The 19,977-nt window shown below is 37.6% G+C and overlaps 1 protein-coding gene across 2 annotated transcripts in view; it reads left to right on the top strand.

Annotated features, from left to right (window-relative positions):
* Positions 1 to 19,977, top strand: part of LOC132132206 (guanine nucleotide-binding protein G(z) subunit alpha) — a 47,826-nt gene that overhangs the window by 15,152 nt on the left and 12,697 nt on the right. The window contains exons 1-2 of one of the 2 annotated variants that reach the window (XM_059544520.1): positions 5,378 to 5,669; positions 6,686 to 7,986. In XM_059544520.1, coding sequence (XP_059400503.1) covers positions 7,264 to 7,986 — 723 coding nt within the window. In that variant the 5' untranslated portion in view covers positions 5,378 to 5,669; positions 6,686 to 7,263. Of the gene's footprint in view, positions 1 to 5,377; positions 5,670 to 6,685; positions 7,987 to 19,977 lie in introns of those variants that run through there. The other variant, XM_059544519.1, reaches the window with a different exon arrangement.

Here is a 19,977-nt window from a genome sequence, read left to right as displayed (position 1 = left end):
CTTATAGTTGCTTTCACACTCCCATTGTTTTTATAATGGCACTTTTGCAAACTATTGTAACTCAAACTTACAGTGAAATAATTTTTATATAAAGACTGAAAAAGTTGTCAGCAGCTTAACACTGGTGACTGTGAAGTCATGTGACTGTAGTGTCAGTCTTTTATAGCCTACGTTTAGCCTTTTACTTTTGACAATGTATATTTAGGCTTTAAAAGTTTGTGAAGATTACCATAATGAACAAAATGTGACAGAATCATAAACTTTTGTTAATTTACAAAATTTTTCTTCCGCACTAATATGAAATTATATATATATATATATATATATATATATATATATATATATATATATATATATATATATATATTTATTTATTTATTTTTTTTTTTTTTTTTGATGATGCAAACTTGGTTGGCCTACAAAAATACATTGTCACTGCAGCACAGTATGACCAATGGGCCAATATCACAGACAACTCATGCTTAATTTATCTAAAGAAGCAGAAATCGTGATCACGATTAAAATAAATGCAGCCCTAGATATGAGTATGTTTCTCCCCAATTTCTGCCCATCACTCTATAAGAGAAATAATTGAAATAAAAGGAGATTATATGTGATTTATGTCTCTTTAAAAGCTTCTCTTATTCTGTCCGTGCTCATTTGTGCTCTCTGTCAAGTGGACTCCAGGCGCTCTGCGGTGGAATTCACAAGAATACTTAAATGGCTGATTTGAGTCATGCATCTTCCATCAAATCTCTGACGTCATGCAATGAAACTCTTAGAGCCGCAGCTCTCCGCTGGCCAAATTGAAACCCTGTGTGTTCAATCCAAAGATGAGTAATGAAAGAAGCAACGAATTAACAGTACAACAGGAAATTCGCCCTAACGGCACTTGAAGCTGATTGCAACGGTGGTTTGAAAATTCCCCTCTGATACACATCTCCTTTAACAATGATTGCATTGCTCTTATGAAGGGTGGTTGAAACCAAGAGGACAAATTAAGGAAAATTTTATCTGATTCTACATTGTTCGGTCAATTATTTTATGTTCACTATTGTTAGTGTGATCAAAGACTGCATCTGTTCTGTTTAGTGTATTGTCTCAGCTGCCCACTGACACAGTAACCCAGGACTCTTCCTGTCGCTGCTCAATAGACAAAAACACAACCGTCCCGATGCACCATTTGAAAACTAGCTTAGCGCAGAGTGGATTAATAGCTTCAGAGTTTATATCAGACATATTAATGCTTTAGCGTTTAGTACTTGTATATTTGACACAACACATCTTAGCAGTTGTTTATAGGAATGCCTGTCCAGTTTGTGAATTCAGTTTGCATTACTGTGGCTTCCTATTCTGGGATGCCTTATTAATAATACAGAGAGATGAGATGAGATGTGATAAGATTTATGAGTCTGTTTCATTGAGCTGGGATACTGTATGGTTTCTGTATAATGGTTCTGCACTCTAATCAATTAGTGTCTGTAACTGGGGCATGAGTCACTGTGGGGGAAATATAGCAGTGTGATTTATAGACAGCAACCCTCCCTCAAAAGTGTGCCAGAATACAGAGGAACGGAGGGAGGGTGGGCAAAGGGGGGGACAGTGACTGACGTCAAGCTATTCTCAACACAGATGACAGGAATGAACTCGCTGGGTCATTTACTGTATTTAAGGGAAGAAAAAGGTCGTAGGTTAGTGAAATTTGTGTGCACATATTGTATATTTGATCAAGGAAGTTGATTTCCAAATTATATATATATCCATCCACCCAAAGAAAAAAAAAATATTTTTGCATGTTGGAAAATTATTTTGAAAAATCATGTTGGAAAATAAAATCTTTTTATAAAAATTAAGCTTTTTGTTCATTAAAAGTAGCATGGATTAAAAATCAGTAGATTAGAACAATTCGATTATTAAACATGATTTATAACGTATGTTACAGTGTATAGTCACTGTGTATCACCATTGAAACAGGATATTCAGTAATAAAAATATATAGTTTTATTAGATTAAATATACATTTTTCACAATTCAGTGAATTCCAAATTGATATAACCAATTGCAAGTTTATAGCTCACAATTACATCTTTCAGAATGTCTAGATAGAAAAATGTCATAATTGTGAGATAAACTCAAAACTGCAAGAAAAACTCAAAATTGTGAGATTTCAAGATATAAACTCAGAATTATGAGAGAAATGTCAATTTCTGTGAAAAAGTATAGAGGTAAAATGGGTTGGAAACTAGTTTTGTGTAAACATTCTCCTATTCTATAGCATAAAACGTACAAATCAAACATTCTGCACAAGAGTATGAAATTAAGCATTCCTCCCATGTGCAGCTTTTTGGAAAATCATTATAATTACTGGTGCATTAAAATCAAGAAATATGTGGGTCGACAGCAGCTGATCTCTGGAGGCGAAAGGGAGCCGCTGGGGTCAGATTACCTCAGTGCTCATGAGAAAGCATGAGTCTAGCTTTACCGTGAGACCCCATTCGTTCATGGCCTTAGGACACATGTCTGATAAACCTTGCCAATGCTTTTCTGATGAACTCAACAAAGTGTTTCTGTTTTGTCTGATACTTACATCAGTCGACAGTGTTAATTTAGACACCCAAGCATGGGTTGTGTTACGAAAGCGGAAATGGTAAAGCAAGACTTGGTCTGGCACATTCTGTATTTCTATAACCATTCTAACTGTGATCCTTAGTCTCTGACAGAGGTGAAATGTTGCAGAATAATCACCTATCATAAATACACTCCAATTGCCAGATTCGCTCTAAAGTAATTATATAAATGGTATTAGCTCTAAAAGCATCACCACTTGAATGATTTAATGCTGAACTGGAAGATATGCAGAAATGAGAGCAAGCATATTTTTTGTATATTTATGCCACTTTCCACAAACAGGGTACAAAGTAGGTGCCTTTTTTATTTTTCATAACTAAATATTACATGAGCTGTTTTATTTTCTCATTATTTTACATTTAGCTACAAATTTATTTAAAACGCACAATTTAATTTTACTGTCTGATGGACAAATAAACATTTATTTGAACTTTAGCTTCAAGTTTACTAAAACTCAACATTTTGATTTTACTGTGAGATAGAGAATTAAGAATCAAATAATTAAACATCTGAATAGTGAGGGTTTTCTAATAAAGTACAGATATAATGTGCAAGCAATGGCTCCACCTTAACAAAAACAGATTTTTTTCTTTCTGCTTAAAATTTACTTTGTAATATTTTTTACCCATGTTTATTTATTTTTTTAATAATTATTTGTGATCAGACATTAATTGGTGGACCCTCTGCAGTGCCGCTGCGGACCCTTGCCTTATAGGACCCATAAACCTCTGAGTTGGGACAGGCCAGATGACCCTTTAAGAGGGAGTATTTGCTTTATAAAAATTTGTATAGTTCTCACAAAAAAAAAGTGCAGTTATTGTCTCGTCTATTGTCTTGTCATGCTTGGAAAAAAAAAAGGCCTGGGACAAAAAAAAAGTGTGTTGTATTTAGAGTGTACACAGAAACTGCTCCACTATGCTAGACCAGTAGCTAGCTGAACATGGACGAGTTTGAACAGTAAAATCCTCCATATACCTTCCTTTGTGTGTGTCGTACTTTGCAGTGTCTTTTCCTCATCAAATCCTGCCACACATTTGTGCAGTAATCTTTCTAAGAGCAGGATTGTGTCTGTGACAGATCTTGGATATGTATTCTCTCTCTGTGTGACCGGTCTAAGAATGCAATCTCTCCGCCAAAACTAGGCCATGGCGTGATTTCACATTTGTTAGCACACGGCCTGTCAAAAAGAGCATCCATTTATTACGTTGTCCCTCAGGCTCTTGTGTTCTAACAGATCACCTTTAGAGCTCATCTACACCCCTTAAAAGGACATATTTCATGACAAAAAAGTTTTAGGGCTCACATCATATTGAGGGATCCTTTATTCATATATTGTTTGGGATGCTTTCAATAATGAATGGCATAATGCATTCAAATGCTGTCAGACTGAAGAACAAGATGTTATGCGAGGATATAAAAATTACTGGTAGGGTTTTTTTTGCTATGGTTAACTGTGAGCTATCCTGTTGCTAGGGTGTTCTGTGTGGTTTTCAGGGTATTACTACGGTGTTGCAAGGGTGTTTTAATGGGGAGTTTCTATAGAGTTGTTTTGTGGGTGCTTTGGTGGTTCTTTGATGTTGCTATGCAGTTCCCAAAGTATTCTGAGTGGTTCTTAGGCCATTGCCATGTTGTTGCTAGACTGCTCTATGTGGTTCTTTGGGTGTTGCTAGGGTGTTATGAGTAATTGCTATGGGGTTGTTATGCAATTGCTAAATGGGATGTTCTGATTGGTTCTTAAGTTGTTGATGAAGTGTCCTGAGTGCTTCTTATGATGTTGCTAGGGTGCTCTGCGTAGTTCTTAGGGTGTTGCTATGGTGAGAACTTCTAAGAACTACTGTTTTGAGTAGTTGCTATGGTGTCACTATGCAGTTGCTAAATGGGATGTGTGGTTCTTATGGTGTTTTGAGCGGTTTCTATGGTGTCGCTACTCAGTTCCTAAATGGGTGTTGTTATTGGTTCTTTAGTTGTTGCATGAGTGTCCTGAGTGGTTGGTATGGTGTTTCTATGCAATTTATGGTGTTCTGGGTGGTTCTTACAGTCTTGCTATCCAGGTTGCTGGATAGTTTCTATGGGATTGTTCTGCTGTTGTTAAGGTGCTCTGAGTGGTTCTCAGGGAGTTGCCATGTTATTGTGAAGGTACTTTGTGAGGTACTGTCTCTTGAGTGTTCTGAGTTGTTAGGTTCTTTCTGAGTGATTGTTACTATGCAGTTACTAAGGTGGTCTGAGTGGTTGCTGTGCTGTTGCTAGGGTTGTTCTGTGTTGTTGCTATACCTATGTTTTATTATTCAGACAAATATAAACAAAGTAAGATTCTCCTCACATTGTTGCTCTATCATGACAGTAGATGACTTTGTGTGGTAAAAGATGGTTTGAATTAGTTGTTTAGTAGTTGCTGAAGTTGAATTACTGTCCATTATTTTGGCCCTTTCACAACAGTCTGATGCACAAAATCAAGCTTGGATGGCTAGAAGCATTTGTGTTCACATACTTGGATAAGAGTTTGTTGCAGATCTTTTGAATAATTCATTTATTTAATTTTTTTCTTTTCTTTTTCTTTTCTTTTCTTTTATTTATTTATTTTTTGCAGTGGGGCCAGTAAGAACACTGACCCAACTGAGCCAGCAGAAAATGTTCTTATAGAACGTTTTTCTAAAGAGGTTTGTTGCACATTGGAATGAGTTGGAGAGAGGCACCTGCTTGTCTGAGCCAGTTATTTTCCACCATGACAGTAAATAAACAGTCCACCTGCTATCAGTTAGCTCAGTGGTTGTAGCTCAGGGAAAGGGAGAGTAGAATGGGTGGTACCTTTTGCTTCAGGGAAGGACATTCATCTCACATATGTTTCCATTTCACACCCTACCTGCCTCTGCTTGTGTGTGTGTAGATGTGTCTGTTTGAGAACAAATGTGTGTGTGTGTGTGTGTGTGTGTGTGTGGGGGCTTTGTGTGTTGGATCACCTTCTTGGCAAACCTGAATCTATGGTTCGAGAGAGATGTCTGTGACTTGGGAGTACATGATGGGAGAGGCTTACTATGAAGAAGGTTAGATTTTTTTATACAAACCATGACCTAAGGCATGTGTGTGTGTGTGTGTGTGTGTGTCTGTGTGTGTGTGTTTGAGAAAGCAGAAGTGTTAAGCAGAAGTATATTGTAGAGCTAACAGAGACTGGCTGTGCTAATGACCATGTCTGTTCATGTTTTGCCCGAGTTTACTCTGCTTTTATTTTTACTGGTGGGCACAAGAAAGCAATTGGTGTGATTTTTCATGGGTTTGTGAGAAGTATACACATGTACATTTGTTTATTCTGCATGTGTAATTCAAGTGTTTTTGTTGAAAAGATTTATGTTATGTGCAATAGAATACTAAATCTAAGCCAACACTAAATCAACCGATTTACTTTCATAATGCTGCCAAAAAAGGTTTGTCTTAATATGTTTTTCTCACATCACCAAGGTCAGTGTAGTCAGTAGCCTAATAGCTTTTTACAGTAGGCATTGTTTTAGGGGTTCATCTGTAGGAAATATAGCCTTTTTTATATTATTCCTGGTAACATAAATATAATTCAAGTTGCAGTAATAATAACAAATAAAGACAGATTTGAAAAGAAGTGTTATCATTGGGTTTCATTTAGGAGCTCTTGATGGCAATCTTGACCTTCAGCCTACATGTCCAGGTCAAAATGCTTCCTCAAAAGTGGGTGCCAGCAGTGTTTTATTCCCATCTGACTCCATCCTGGTAGAAAACACTCAACTTGTCACAATCCAATCAATTACATAAAAACTCAAGTTCTACTCAAAGTCCTAGTTTTTTTCACATTGCATATTCTGTTTCAGAAATTTGTCAAATTACAGAGGTAAAACTATGAATTGCATGTATTATGTTGACTTTAAAGTTAAGAACTGTGAAGTGATTAATAGTTAATTTTGTGGGAGCATCGTCCAGTCCAGAAGGTTTACGAAGGTTTAAGATCTCTCAGACAGAAACTTTCTTAGAATTCTCAGTTTTATTTTCCCTCCCGTTTCATGATTTTTAATGTCTTTTTTTTCTTTACCTGCAGGAACATGGGCCTTTAGCTGCCTCACTGGCTTATGCAAGCAAGACGGTCTAGTACACAGGCACCAAACGAGAACCAAGGTCTGACATTCCATCGGATGGAAAGTGCCTGAAGAAAATTAAAGGAGAGAGGAATTGAGAACAGATGAATCAGTCACAGAAATACAGGGAAGCACACTGGACGCCATGAGGGAGGAGAGTGAAGGAATTTTACGGTTTCGACTTTCTCTTGATGAACACTGACAAGTCCACTTAAAGCCTGCCGTGCTCAGGGGAGAGTGTCCCCTGATATAATTCCAAAGTCCTTGGGATCTTGAAGGCAAACACACCCTTATGCCAGGGCCTGAGTGGGTCTTCCACAATGTCATGGTAGCATTGAATGCCAAAACATCAACCCTTGAAAAAAAATACTGTAGACTTTGACAATGCATGTTGTCTAACACCATTCTGAAACTGGTTTCCAGCAAAAGCTTCCTCTAGTATCAGCTCATCTGTATCACCATATCTTTTTACATTGCATACATTTACCATCCACTCTCCCACTTCCTGGGTTTACCAGCTCAAGTCCAGGTGCAGTTGACCATGGGGTGCCGGCAGAGTTCAGAGGAGAAGGAGGCCGCCCGGCGCTCACGTCGCATAGATCGACACCTCCGCTCAGAAAGCCAGCGGCAGCGGCGTGAAATCAAACTCCTGCTGCTCGGCACAAGCAACTCTGGCAAGAGCACCATCGTGAAGCAGATGAAGATCATCCATAGTGGAGGCTTCAACCTGGAGGCCTGCAAGGAATACAAGCCCCTCATCCTCTACAATGCCATTGACTCGCTCACCCGTATCATTCGCGCCCTTGCCACCTTGAAGATCGACTTCCACAACCCTGATCGGGCTTATGATGCAGTGCAACTCTTTGCCCTCACCGGGCCTGCCGAGAGCAAGGGTGAGATCACGCCAGAGCTCCTGGGGGTGATGAAGCGCTTGTGGGGCGATCCAGGGGTCCAGGAGTGCTTCTGCCGGTCTAATGAATACCACCTAGAGGATAATACAGCCTATTATCTTAACGACCTGGACCGCATTTCTGCGCCAGAGTACATCCCAACCGTTGAGGACATTCTGCGCTCACGTGACATGACCACTGGCATTGTTGAGAATAAATTCACCTTCAAGGAGCTCACCTTCAAAATGGTTGACGTTGGCGGCCAACGTTCAGAAAGGAAGAAGTGGATCCACTGTTTTGAGGGTGTGACTGCCATTATATTCTGTGTGGAGCTCAGTGGCTATGACCTCAAGCTTTATGAAGACAACCAGACGGTAAGGAGAGTCCAATTTTGTATTCCGGGCTTTACTGCAGACAGATAATGCAAGCAGCGACACATGAACCCAATGTTATCTGCACTAGGCTATGCACATCTCTAGAGTAAATTCTTCCCGTCTGTGGCACTGACAAACAAACTGCTTTTATCATCTTGCTTCCACATTTCCTGCAGTACACACACTTCCAGTTACATTCAAGCTGTTCAAAGACCTAAATGACCCTGCTAAATTACCAGCCTAGCTTGTTGTGTTTTAAACTCTGATGCTCCCTGGAGATTTGGACTAAATTAACCATAAAGAATACATTGGTCACCTATATTCATCAGAAAAATAAGGCTGGGCGACCAGCCAAGGGTAGGTGGTTTACCAGCTTAACCAGCTGGTTTGTTGGTTTTACCAGTATCCCAGCATTTTGAAGCTGATGTGTTGACTGTTGGATCTTAGATGGGTTTTGGGCCTTTTTCAGCAGTTGGGAGATCACCTGACCTGCCCACTAAACACCACCTTGAGCAGTGTTACGTTGCCTTAGAATGACATAACACTGCCTAACTACCATAGTATAATGCATGGTTGAAGAAATTAACTAACTAGCCATCTCTGTTTTCAAAAACTGTAATAACTTTGTTGCTCATCCATAATTCCAAACATGATAACAAGAACCGATGCTTCTTACCACAGGTTAAGAGCTGTACTGTTGTTCTAGCCACATAACTTTGCAGTGCTGATAGCCTCGTGGGCAGCATGCAGATGTATAGTTTGATTTCCGCCTCAAGGTCCTTTGCCGATCCCATTCCCTTTTCTCTTGCCCTGTGCTTCCCTGTCTGGTCAATACAGTCATATCCAATAGTCAAGTCAAGTCAAGTCACCTTTATTTATATAGCGCTTTAAACAAAATACATTGCGTCAAAGCAACTGAACAACATTCATTAGGAAAACAGTGTGTCAATAATGCAAATGATAGTTATGAAGGCAGTTCATCATTGAAGTCAGTGATGTCATCTCTGTTCAGTTAAATAGTGTCTGTGCATTTATTTGTAATCAAGTCAACGATATCGCTGTAGATGAAGTGACCCCAACTAAGCAAGCCAGAGGCGACAGCGGCAAGGAACCAAAACTCCATCGGTGACAGAATGGAGAAAAAAACCTTGGGAGAAACCAGGCTCAGTTGGGGGGCCAGTTCTCCTCTGACCAGACGAAACCAGTAGTTCAATTCCAGGCTGCAGCAAAGTCAGATTGTGCAGAAGAATCATCTGTTTCCTGTGGTCTTGTCCTGGTGGTTGTCTGAGAAACGGTCTTTACAGGGGATCTGTATCTGGGGCTCTAGTTGTCCTGGTCTCCGTTGTCTTTCAGGGATGTAGAGGTCCTTTCTAGGTGCTGATCCACCATCTGGTCTGGATACGTACTGGATCCGGGTGACTGCAGTGACTCTCTGATCTGGATACAGACTGGATCTGGTGGCTACGGTGACCTCGGAATAAGAGAGAAACAGACAAATATTAGCGTAGATGCCATTATTCTAATGATGTAGCAAATACATAGGGTGTTATGGGAAGTGTTCCCGGTTCTGGATTACCTAATTAATGCAGCCTAAAAATCCTTTTACGGATTTGGATATTAAAAGCATATTAGTATGTTATGTGTAAACCAGGTTAAAGAGATGGGTCTTTAATCTAGATTTAAAACTGCAAGAGTGTGTCTGCCTCCCGAACAATGTTAGGTAGGTTATTCCAGAGTTTAGGCGCCAAATAGGAAAAGGATCTGCCGCCCGCAGTTGATTTTGATATTCTAGGTATTATCAAATTGCCTGAGTTTTGAGAACGTAGCGGACGTAGAGTTTGATAGGGAGCCAGTGCAGTGTTGACAGGACCGGGCTAATATGGTCATACTTCCTGGTTCTAGTGAGAACTCTTGCTGCTGCATTTTGGACTAGCTGTAGTTTGTTTACTAAGCGTGCAGGACAACCACCCAATAAAGCATTACAATAATCTAACCTTGAGGTCATAAATGCATGGATTAACATTTCTGCATTTGACATTGAGAGCATAGGCCGTAATTTAAATATATTTTTGAGATGGAAAAATGCAGTTTTACAAATGCTAGAAACGTGGCTTTCTAAGGAAAGATTGCGATCAAATAGCACACCTAGGTTCCTAACTGATGACGAAGAATTGACAGAGCAACCATCAAGTCTTAGACAGTGTTCTAGGTTATTACAATCAGTTTTTAGGTCCTATAATTAACACCTCAGTTTTTTCAGAATTTAGCAGTAAGAAATTACTCGTCATCCAGTTTTTTATATCGACTATGCATTCCATTAGTTTTTCAAATTGGTGTGTTTCACCAGGCTGCGAAGAAATATAGAGCTGAGTATCATCAGCATAACAGTGAAAGCTAACACCATGTTTCCTGATGAGATCTCCCAAGGGTAACATATAAAGCGTGAAGAGTAGCGGCCTTAATACTGAGCCTTGAGGTACTCCATACTGCACTTGTGATCGATATGATACATCTTCATTCACTGCTACGAACTGATGGCGGTCATATAAGTACGATTTAAACCATGCTAATGCACTTCCATTAATGCCAACAAAGTGTTCAAGTCTATGCAAAAGAATGTTGTGGTCAATTGTGTCAAACACAGAACTAAGATCCAATAAAACTAATAGAGAGATAAACCCACAATCAGATGATAAGAGCAGATCATTTGTAACTCTAAGGAGAGCAGTCTCAGTACTATGATATGGTCTAAATCCTGACTGGAAATCCTCACATATACCATTTTTCTCTAAGAAGAAATATAATTGTATAATTTTCTTGTATCTTGGACAGAAAAGGGAGATTCGAGATTGGTCTATAATTAACTAGTTCTTTGGGGTCAAGTTGTGTTTTTTTGATGAGAGGCTTAATAACAGCCAGTTTGAAGGTTTTGGGGACATATCCTAATGACAATGAGGAATTTATAATAGTCAGAAGAGGATCTATGACTTCTGGAAGCACCGCTTTTAGGAGCTTAGATAGTATAGGGTCTAACTCTATTATCTCTAGTAGTATCGATTTTAGAAGTAAAGTAGTTCATAAAGTCATTACTGCTGTGGTGTTGGGAAATGTTAACACTTGTTGAGGCTTTATTTTTCGTTAATTTAGCCACTGTATTGAATAAATACCTGGGGTTATGTTTGTTTTCTTCTAAAAGAGAAGAAAAGTAATCAGATCTAGCAGTTTTGAATGCTTTTCTGTAGGATAGGTTACTTTCCCGCCAAGCAATACAAAATACCTCTAGTTTTGTTTTCCTCCAGCTGCACTCCATTTTTCGGGCTGCTCTCTTTAGGGTGCGAGTATGCTCACTATACCATGGTGTCAAACTGTTTTCCTTAACCTTCCTTTAGCATAAAGGAGCAACTGTATTTAAAGAAGTAGAATTTACAATTTTGGCTATATGAAGTTTGCACAAAACTAAATAATGACCTGAGATATCATCATTGGCTGCATATTTCAACACTATCAACATCAATTCCATGTGACAGTATTAAATCTAGAGTATGATTTCGACAATGAGTAGGTCCTGAAACGTGTTGTCTAACCCCAATAGAGTTCAGAATGTCTATAAATGCTGATCCCAATGCATCTTTTTCATTATCAACATGGATATTGAAATCACCAACTATTAAAACTTTATCTGCAGCCAGAACTAACTCGGATGTAAAATCAACAAACTCTTTAATAAAGTCTGTATGGTGCCCTGGTGGCCTGTATACAGTAGCCAGTACAAACATTACAGGGGATTTATCATTAACATTTGTTTCTCTGGATAATGTTATATGAAGCACCATTACTTCAAACTAGTTATACTTGAAGCCTGCCCTCTGAGAAATCCTGAAAACGTTGTTATAAATTGAAGCAACACCTCCACCTTTGCCTTTTAGACGCGGCTCATGTTTATAACAGTAATCTTGGGGGGTGGACTCATTTAAAATAATGTAATCATCAGGTTTTAGCCAGGTTTCTGTCAAACAGAGCACATCTATATTATGATCAGTGATCATATTATTTACAAAAAGTGTTTTCGTAGAAAGGGATCTGATATTCAATAAGCCAAACTTTATCATTTGTTTATCCATATTGCATCTGTTTTTTATTTGTTGAACCTCAATTAAATTGTTAATCTTAACTTGGTTTGGACGTTTTTTGTATTTTCTAGTTCGGGGAACAGACACAGTCTCTATAGTGTGATATCTAGGTGAAAGAGTCTCTATGTGCTGAGAATTAGCTGACCTCTGTGACGTGAGGCAGCTAGTAGACGGTCGGTTTAGCCAGTCTGTCTGCTTCCTGACCTGGGCCCCAGTTAGTCAAGTATAAATACTAAGACTATTTGCCATATTTCTAGAGAGAAGAGTGGCGCCACCCCAGGAGGGATGAAGACCATCTCTTTTCAACAGGTCAGGTCTGCCCCAAAAGCTCGTCTAATTGTCAATGAAACCTATGTTATTCTGTGGGCACAACTTAGACATCCAGCCATTGAGTGATGACAATCTGCTATGCATCTCGTCACCACGGTAAGCAGGGAGGGGACCAGAGCATATTACAGTGTCTGACATCGTGCTTGCAAGTTCACACACCTCTTTAATGTTATTTTTAGTGATCTCCGACTGGCGAAGTCGAACATCATTAGCGCCGACATGAATAACAATCTTACTGTATTTACGTTTAGCATTAGCCAGCACTTTTAAATTTGCCACGATGTCAGGCGCTCTGGCTCCCGGTAAACATTTGACTATGGTGGCTGGTGTCTCTATATTCACGTTCCGTACAATAGAATCATCACTAACTAGAGCACTTTCATCAGGTTTCTCAGTGGGTGCATCACTGAGTGGGGAGAACCTGTTTAATTTTTTGATCGGAACAGAAGAGCGGTGTTTTGACCCATGACTACGCTGCCTCATTGTCACCCAGTTGCCCTGCTGCAGGGGCTCTGTTGGCGGAACCGGACAATGTACAGGAATCCCTGAGCTAGACGCATCCAAAGCCATATCTAGAGCCCTAACATTCTTATTGTCCTCAATTAAAGTTTGGATGCGTGTCTCTAATTCTGAAATCTTCTCTGTCAGCCTAACTATTTCCCTGCATTTATCACATGTGAATCCCTCATCTGCGACAGAGATAGATAAACTGTACATGTGGCAAGAGGTGCAAATAACAATAGCAGGAGAAGCCATTACTCACCGTGCTTGATGAAATATTCTTACTGCGGTTGTTTGATGAACTTTTGAAAAACTGGAGCGAGAGAGAGGAGGGGAGAAAAGAAAACAGCGATAGGTTTGAATGAAAACGCTAATGACAAGCTAACGAGTGCTAACGCTTTCAAGCAATAAAGACATAAAGAGTCTGAAAATATACATTTCATATACAGTGCTGTTTGTGAATGTTCATTGGAATTACGGTTTCAGGAAAAACTCAAGATCTTTGAGCTATGTTGGTAATGACGGAACTTGTGACAATAATTGGCTAACGACACATTTGGGAAATGTACCCCAGACTGGGAGACCACGGTAAACTAGCTAAGACCAGCAAATTAGCTAAGGCGTTTTTTTTTTGAGCAGAGTGGACAACCATTAAAATTCATGCCAGCATAAGCTGGTCTTCCAGCAGGCTTCCCATCAAATTATATTTACAGAGTAAACCCGATTATATTTTCCTTCAATGTTAATTACAGGTGTGCTTGTTTTAAGACTTGGAATTAACTTTTATAAATGTCCGTCTAACCGCATACATTCTCTCTCCATATGGTAGAGCGAATTGCTTATCAATGAGTTCAAAGACTGCACACCTGTGTGTGCTATGCTAAACCTTTTCCCTCGACTCTAACAATAAGAACCTCCAAGTATTGCATTAGCCTGGAATATCAATTAATGTTGGGAAGTTAAAAATAAAAGTGTCCTGCGAGTCTTGGGGGGAGGGAAGGGGCGATGTACAAGAGTGATAATTGAGTTCATAGTGTAAGGTGTCAGGGTGTACCCGCGAGAATTATCAGATTTAGCGCTGGGGAAAATCTCTGATGTGATGGAGATCACAGAAAGTTTAGCATGTTTTCTGCTGGAATGTTTGAAAGAAAAAAGAAGTAACAAGTCAATGAGGAAGTGAGGAAACTGAAGGAAGGAGTTAATGCTTCGCTAGGGGAGTGGTTCAAAGAAAATATATTGAAGGGGGAAGGGTGAACCTCCTCCAACAGTTTTTGCGGATTTGCGGTTTTATCTGGTTGAAGACAATTGCAGCAGTCAGAGATAGCCGGAGGTCAGCTTCAAATATAATTTATTAGCCTCAGTCTCACATGTCTATACGGTGTGTTGATGATTTTCATGATAGAAATGAAAATGGAGTGTATTTTCTTAACACAAGTTCCTGGTTTTACAGTATTGCAAAGTATTCATCGATTAGCTTTAGCGTTAGCATATCTTGAATATACTGTTACAGAGATATGTTATATTACGGAAGTAAAATAGCTTGCTAACATCATGTAATGTTGATTTTAAAAGATACAGTGAATAAATATGATCCATCAGTTTTTTTCCCTTGTTCGTAAGAAAGATTTTGTTTTTGTTGTTTTGTCTTCCTTGACCATCCAGTTAAGGCTTGTGGAAAATCTGGGCTAGACTAGGCCTCGCAAGTTTTGTAAACATACTCTAACAGCTAGATGAGTGTGTGTTTGAGCTCCAGGGTCTGGGGTGAGCCTCTGAATTATATTACTCAATAAGCATTCATCTCTGAACTGGCCCACATGTGTTGTCACTTGCGTGCTGCCAATCTGCTCTGGTTCTGCCAGTACGGAGAAGAATTTCTAAAATGACATTCTGCATATTCACTCACTCGCATGCGTCGGATAAGGCACAGGGGATCAGCACGGTCACCAAATGAATAGAAGAGAAATAGAGTGACGGTGCTCTGAGGTATGTAGTTAATAGCAGGAAATCTTGGTGACTTGTGTGTTAAATATAGACAATGTTGACTAAGATGACAGGGTCGAGCAAGTGACACTAAAAGCTTTCGTGCTGCAGTAATGTGTCTAGACAACCACAACTGTACATAGGATTTTTGAACACTTATATAGGAAAACAGGACAATATTAAAATGTCTGATTAAATGAACAGCTGTTTTCGCAGCATATTAAACCATTGTACAGCTACAGGCAGAAGTGTCCTGCTCACTCAAAAAGATTTTTGAGCCGAGTGGATTTTGAATGGAACAAATAAATGAGTCACAATTGCTGAATAGTCATAAAGTAAGGTCAACTAGTTAATCTAGATTTTTTTTATTGTATTTTAAGAAAATACTTTTAATTTTAGGCTTTAATTAGTATGCTAACAGTGTTTTGTGTCATAGCTGTTAGACAATTTGCATGGCAAAACCCTCTGGGTTTTTTTTGTTTTGTTTTTAAATTCATCCCCTTTAAAAGACCTCTCCTACAGCAATAAATGTTGCTCACAGAAGGGTGTCTTTGGCTGTTTTTTGCATCCCAAGGTTTTTGAGTATCCTCTTGCGTTTGGTATCAATGATATTTTAAAAAAAGAAATTAATACTTGATAAGAATGAATAATTAACAGTAAAGACATTTATAAGGTTACAAATGATATCGGTTTCAAATACACACTTTTCTCATGAACTTCAAAAAATCCTGAAACAACAAACTGTTTCCACAAATATATTAAGCCACTCAATTATTTTTAACATTGAGACTTAAAACAAACAAAACAAAAAAGTAAATTAAATGGCATGTATCTCTCTCTCTCTCTCTCTCTCTCGCTCTCTCTCGCTCTTTTACTTTTAACTCAACCAATGTGCTATTCTTGCTAACACAGAAAAGAAAGTGTGTTGATTTTTTTTTACACACTAATGTTTTATATTTACACAATTTGTGTCAAGAGAGTTATTTCTGTGCTATTTTTGAACTAGTCTCATGTAGCCAGACCTTCAGACTGACGGCTGAAGGTGTTGGCCAAGGCCCGCCCATGAGGCCGTTTGACCGACATGTCAAACAACCAATCACGTTTCTTTTTGGTAATCGCAATGTTTGAATGTCGCCACAATTAAAAAACTCTCGGACGTATTTTAAAGATTCTATGCCATAAACTTTAAATATCTCACATACTTTTCACAAGCGCTCATCATTACAGTAAACATAAAGGCTTTCTTTTTTCATGAGGGAGTTTGGTGTCACGCCATCTTTGTTTCCAGGCGGAACGTTAAAGAACACGACAAACGTCTCGCAGAAATCCAGCAAAGGCGACTTTATTCAACCAATCCGACAACGACTTCGAAACTCCTGAAGTGTCTCCACTTTTGTATACCATATGCATCAGATGTTTAGCCAACGGTTCATGAGCGTGACTTCTGAGGCTGAGATTGTTTTTAAACAGACCATGTATGCAGTAAAAACACAGCAAACTCACATATTGTTTATACAGAATTTATTCAACCTGCTAAAAAGTCAAAGTTAAAAAGTAAACAATCTAAATATATTAATTTAAACATTAAAATTGTTGCTTAAGTTAAAAGTTCTTTGAGTAAATGATTAATCAAGTTTGTTTAAAAAAAAAAAGAAGTATGTGGCAGCATCTTAAACACAAATCATTTTTATTTACGTTCTTTCATCAGCATACAATGATGGGATGAAGTCTCTCGTTTATCTCCTGTCACGTCAATAACTGACACAAGCGCTTCAGGGGAATCCTCCATTGAAATCCGCAAGAGTGGAAATAAAGACACCTTTGTTATTTATACACATAAAGAGTATAGCAAGCTAATGTTGGTTAGAAAGCCAAAAAAATAAAAAAAATAAAAAATACCTTAAGCGTCAGAGATGACGGATATGTCTTTGAGCATTTTACAAAATTCGTGGCATCATGAGTTCTGTTCATTTTCAGCGAGAGAGAAATTGGGTGAACAGCATGAATGATTAATTAAAAGAGATTCCACTCACAATAAATCTAACAAGAGAAACCATAAAGCTAAAATTAGTTTGACGCGGGCGTGGCTCACACCGCCATTCGTGAGGCAGTTTTCTGTTTATGTGTAAAATGCCCCTCAACCGTCCACAAATGATCACAAAAGACTTTTTGAAAGTTTCTAATGCCAAATACGAACATTTTTCTTACCTCTATGCATGGAAGATTTTCTCTGATGAAGCTCCCTTCCGACTCTTTTGGACATCTGGAAAATCGATTGTTCAGAGAAGAAGAGGTGAACTGAGATCTGCATCCTGAGATCATCCATGTGTGGGGTTGCTTTTCAACCTATGGAGTGGGTTCTCTCATAATTCTGCCCAAAAACACTGCCATGAATAAAGAAGGGTATCAAAACGTCCTGCAAGAGCGACTTCTTGCAATGTGCCATGAGCTATTTGGTGATGATCCGTGCATTTTCCAGCAAGATGGAGCTTCATGTCACAAAGCAAGAGTAATAAAGAAGTGGCTCAAAGATCATTACATTGAAATTTTGGATCTGTGGCCAGGCAACTCCCTGGATCTCAATCCCATTAAAAAAACTGTGGTCAGTCTTTAAAAGACAAGTGCACAAGCAGAAGCCCATAATTTGTGATAAACTCTGAGAACTAATAAGGAAAGAATGGATCACCATCAGTCAGGATTTGGCCCAGAACCTAATATCCAGCATGTCAGATCCAAGTGCAGAGGTTATGAAGAACAAGGGTCAACACTGTAAATATTGACTCATTATATATTTTTGCCAATAAAAGCCTTTAAAACTTATGATATGCTTATCATTGTTTTTCAGTATACCATAGAAATGTGGAAGAAATAATCTACAAATACTGAAGCAGCAAATTCTGAAAAATCCAAATTTTATATCACTGACAAAACTTATGGCCATGACTGTACAGCTACAGGCAGAAGTGCCATGCTGACTCAGAAAGAGTTTTGAGACAAGTGGATTTTTCATGGAACAAATAAATGAGTCACTATTGCTGAATATTCATAAAGTAAGGTCAACTAGTTAATCTAAATTTTTAAATGTATTTTATGAAAATAATTAGAAATTTAGGCTATAATTAGCATGCTAACATTGTTTTGTGTCATAGCGGTTAGAAAATTTGCATAGCAAAACCCTCTGGGTTTTTTGTTTTGTTTTTTAAATTCATCCCCTTTAAAAGACCTCTCCTACAGCAATAAATGTTGCTCACAGAAGAGTGTCTTTGGCTGTTTGTTGCATCCCAAGGTTTTTGAGTATCCTCTTGCGTTTGGTATCAATTACATTTAAAAAAAATGAAATTAATACTTAAGAATTAATAATTAACAGTAAAGACTTTTATAAGGTTACAAAAGATATCTGTTTCAAATACACACTGTTCGGTAACACTTTAGAATAGTGTTTCTTACTTACTGCATAACTAATAAGAACTAACAGGTGATTATTCATTAGCACTTAACTCACTACTGTTAACTACTAAAGAAGATGTGTTAACTAATCAGTATATAATATAATTTTATGATTGTGTTAAGTAACAGTTAGTTAATCAATAACTAATATATTCTGTCATACCTCCTGAATAATTACTATTAATTTATTTATTAGTTAAAGTTCAAGAAAAATAACTATGAAATAACTACTACTGAACAGTTATACGCAAAAAATCACTATAATAATCAGGCTGTGTCCCACAAATCAAGTACTTGAGTATAAGTACAGATACCACAATAAAATATTACCTAATATTAAAATTACAAGTAGGCCTATTCGTTTTCAAAATTACTTGAGTAAAAGGACAAGTACCAAGTACTACTACAGTGGCAACTTTGTTACAGTCCACTGATTATCCTATAATTTAAATAAAAAAATAATTTTGTTTGCTTCTAAATGTTTAACTTTTGATTATAAAATGTTTGATGAATTAGTTTAACTGTGGGCAGTATACATGTTAAAATGGAATAAAATATGCTGTATTAAGAAATGTTCTCGTCTGAAATAAAAGGCGCCACTGATATAGAGGAGCGTAAGCAGCCTGCGTTCAGCTCATATTCTCCAAAATGGCGCTACAGTGATGAGGAGAGAAACAGAGGAGAAAATTTGTTGAATAAAGTCGTTATTTTAGTTTTCTTCTTGTACAATAAGTATTCTCGTTGCTTCATAATGTTGTGGTTGAACCACTGATGACAGATGTCGTCAGACTATTCTGACGACATCTTTTATACTTTTCTGGACCTTGACAGTTTATTTATTTGACAGTCTATGGGACAGTCACAGGCCTCCCAGGTTTCATCCAAAATATCATAAATTGTGTTCTGAAGACGAACAAAGCTTTTACAAGTTTGGAACAACATAAGTAAGTGATTAATGACAAAATTTTCATTTTGGGGTGGAGTAACCCTTTAAGCCACACAATTGTTTTTCAGATTAAGACTTAAAAAAATATAATAAATTATTTTTTTATATATATATATAAATAAATCATCAAATCAAGTCATGTATTAACTAAATCTCTCTCTCTCTCTGTATATATATATATATATATATATATATATATATATATATATATATATAATTTAATTTTATATACTCTTAAAAAGGTTGTGTTGAAAATATCACAACCAGTGTTGTTTCTTAACACACCTCTGTGTCTAGTTAAGGACAACACACTTTGTGTTACTTTTAACCCAACCAATGTGCTATTCCTGCTAACACAGAAAGTGTGTTGAATCTTTTTACACACTAATGTTTTATAGTTACACAATTTTTTGACAAGAGTGTTTTTTATGTGTTATTTTTAAACAGACCTTGTATGCAATAAAAACACAGTAAACTCACATATTGTTTACAGAATAAACAGAATTAATTCAACCTGCTAAAAAGTCAAAATTAAAAAAACAATTAAAATATAATTATTTAAACATTAAAAATGTTGCTTAAGTGAAAAGTTCCCTGAGTTAATGATTAATCAAGTTTGTACTTTTATTTATTTATGTAATTTTTAAATGAAGTATT

Source organism: Carassius carassius, chromosome 49 (assembly GCF_963082965.1).
Source record: "Carassius carassius chromosome 49, fCarCar2.1, whole genome shotgun sequence".
Classification (NCBI taxonomy): domain Eukaryota; kingdom Metazoa; phylum Chordata; class Actinopteri; order Cypriniformes; family Cyprinidae; genus Carassius; species Carassius carassius.
This window is presented reverse-complemented; position numbering and strand designations above follow the sequence as displayed.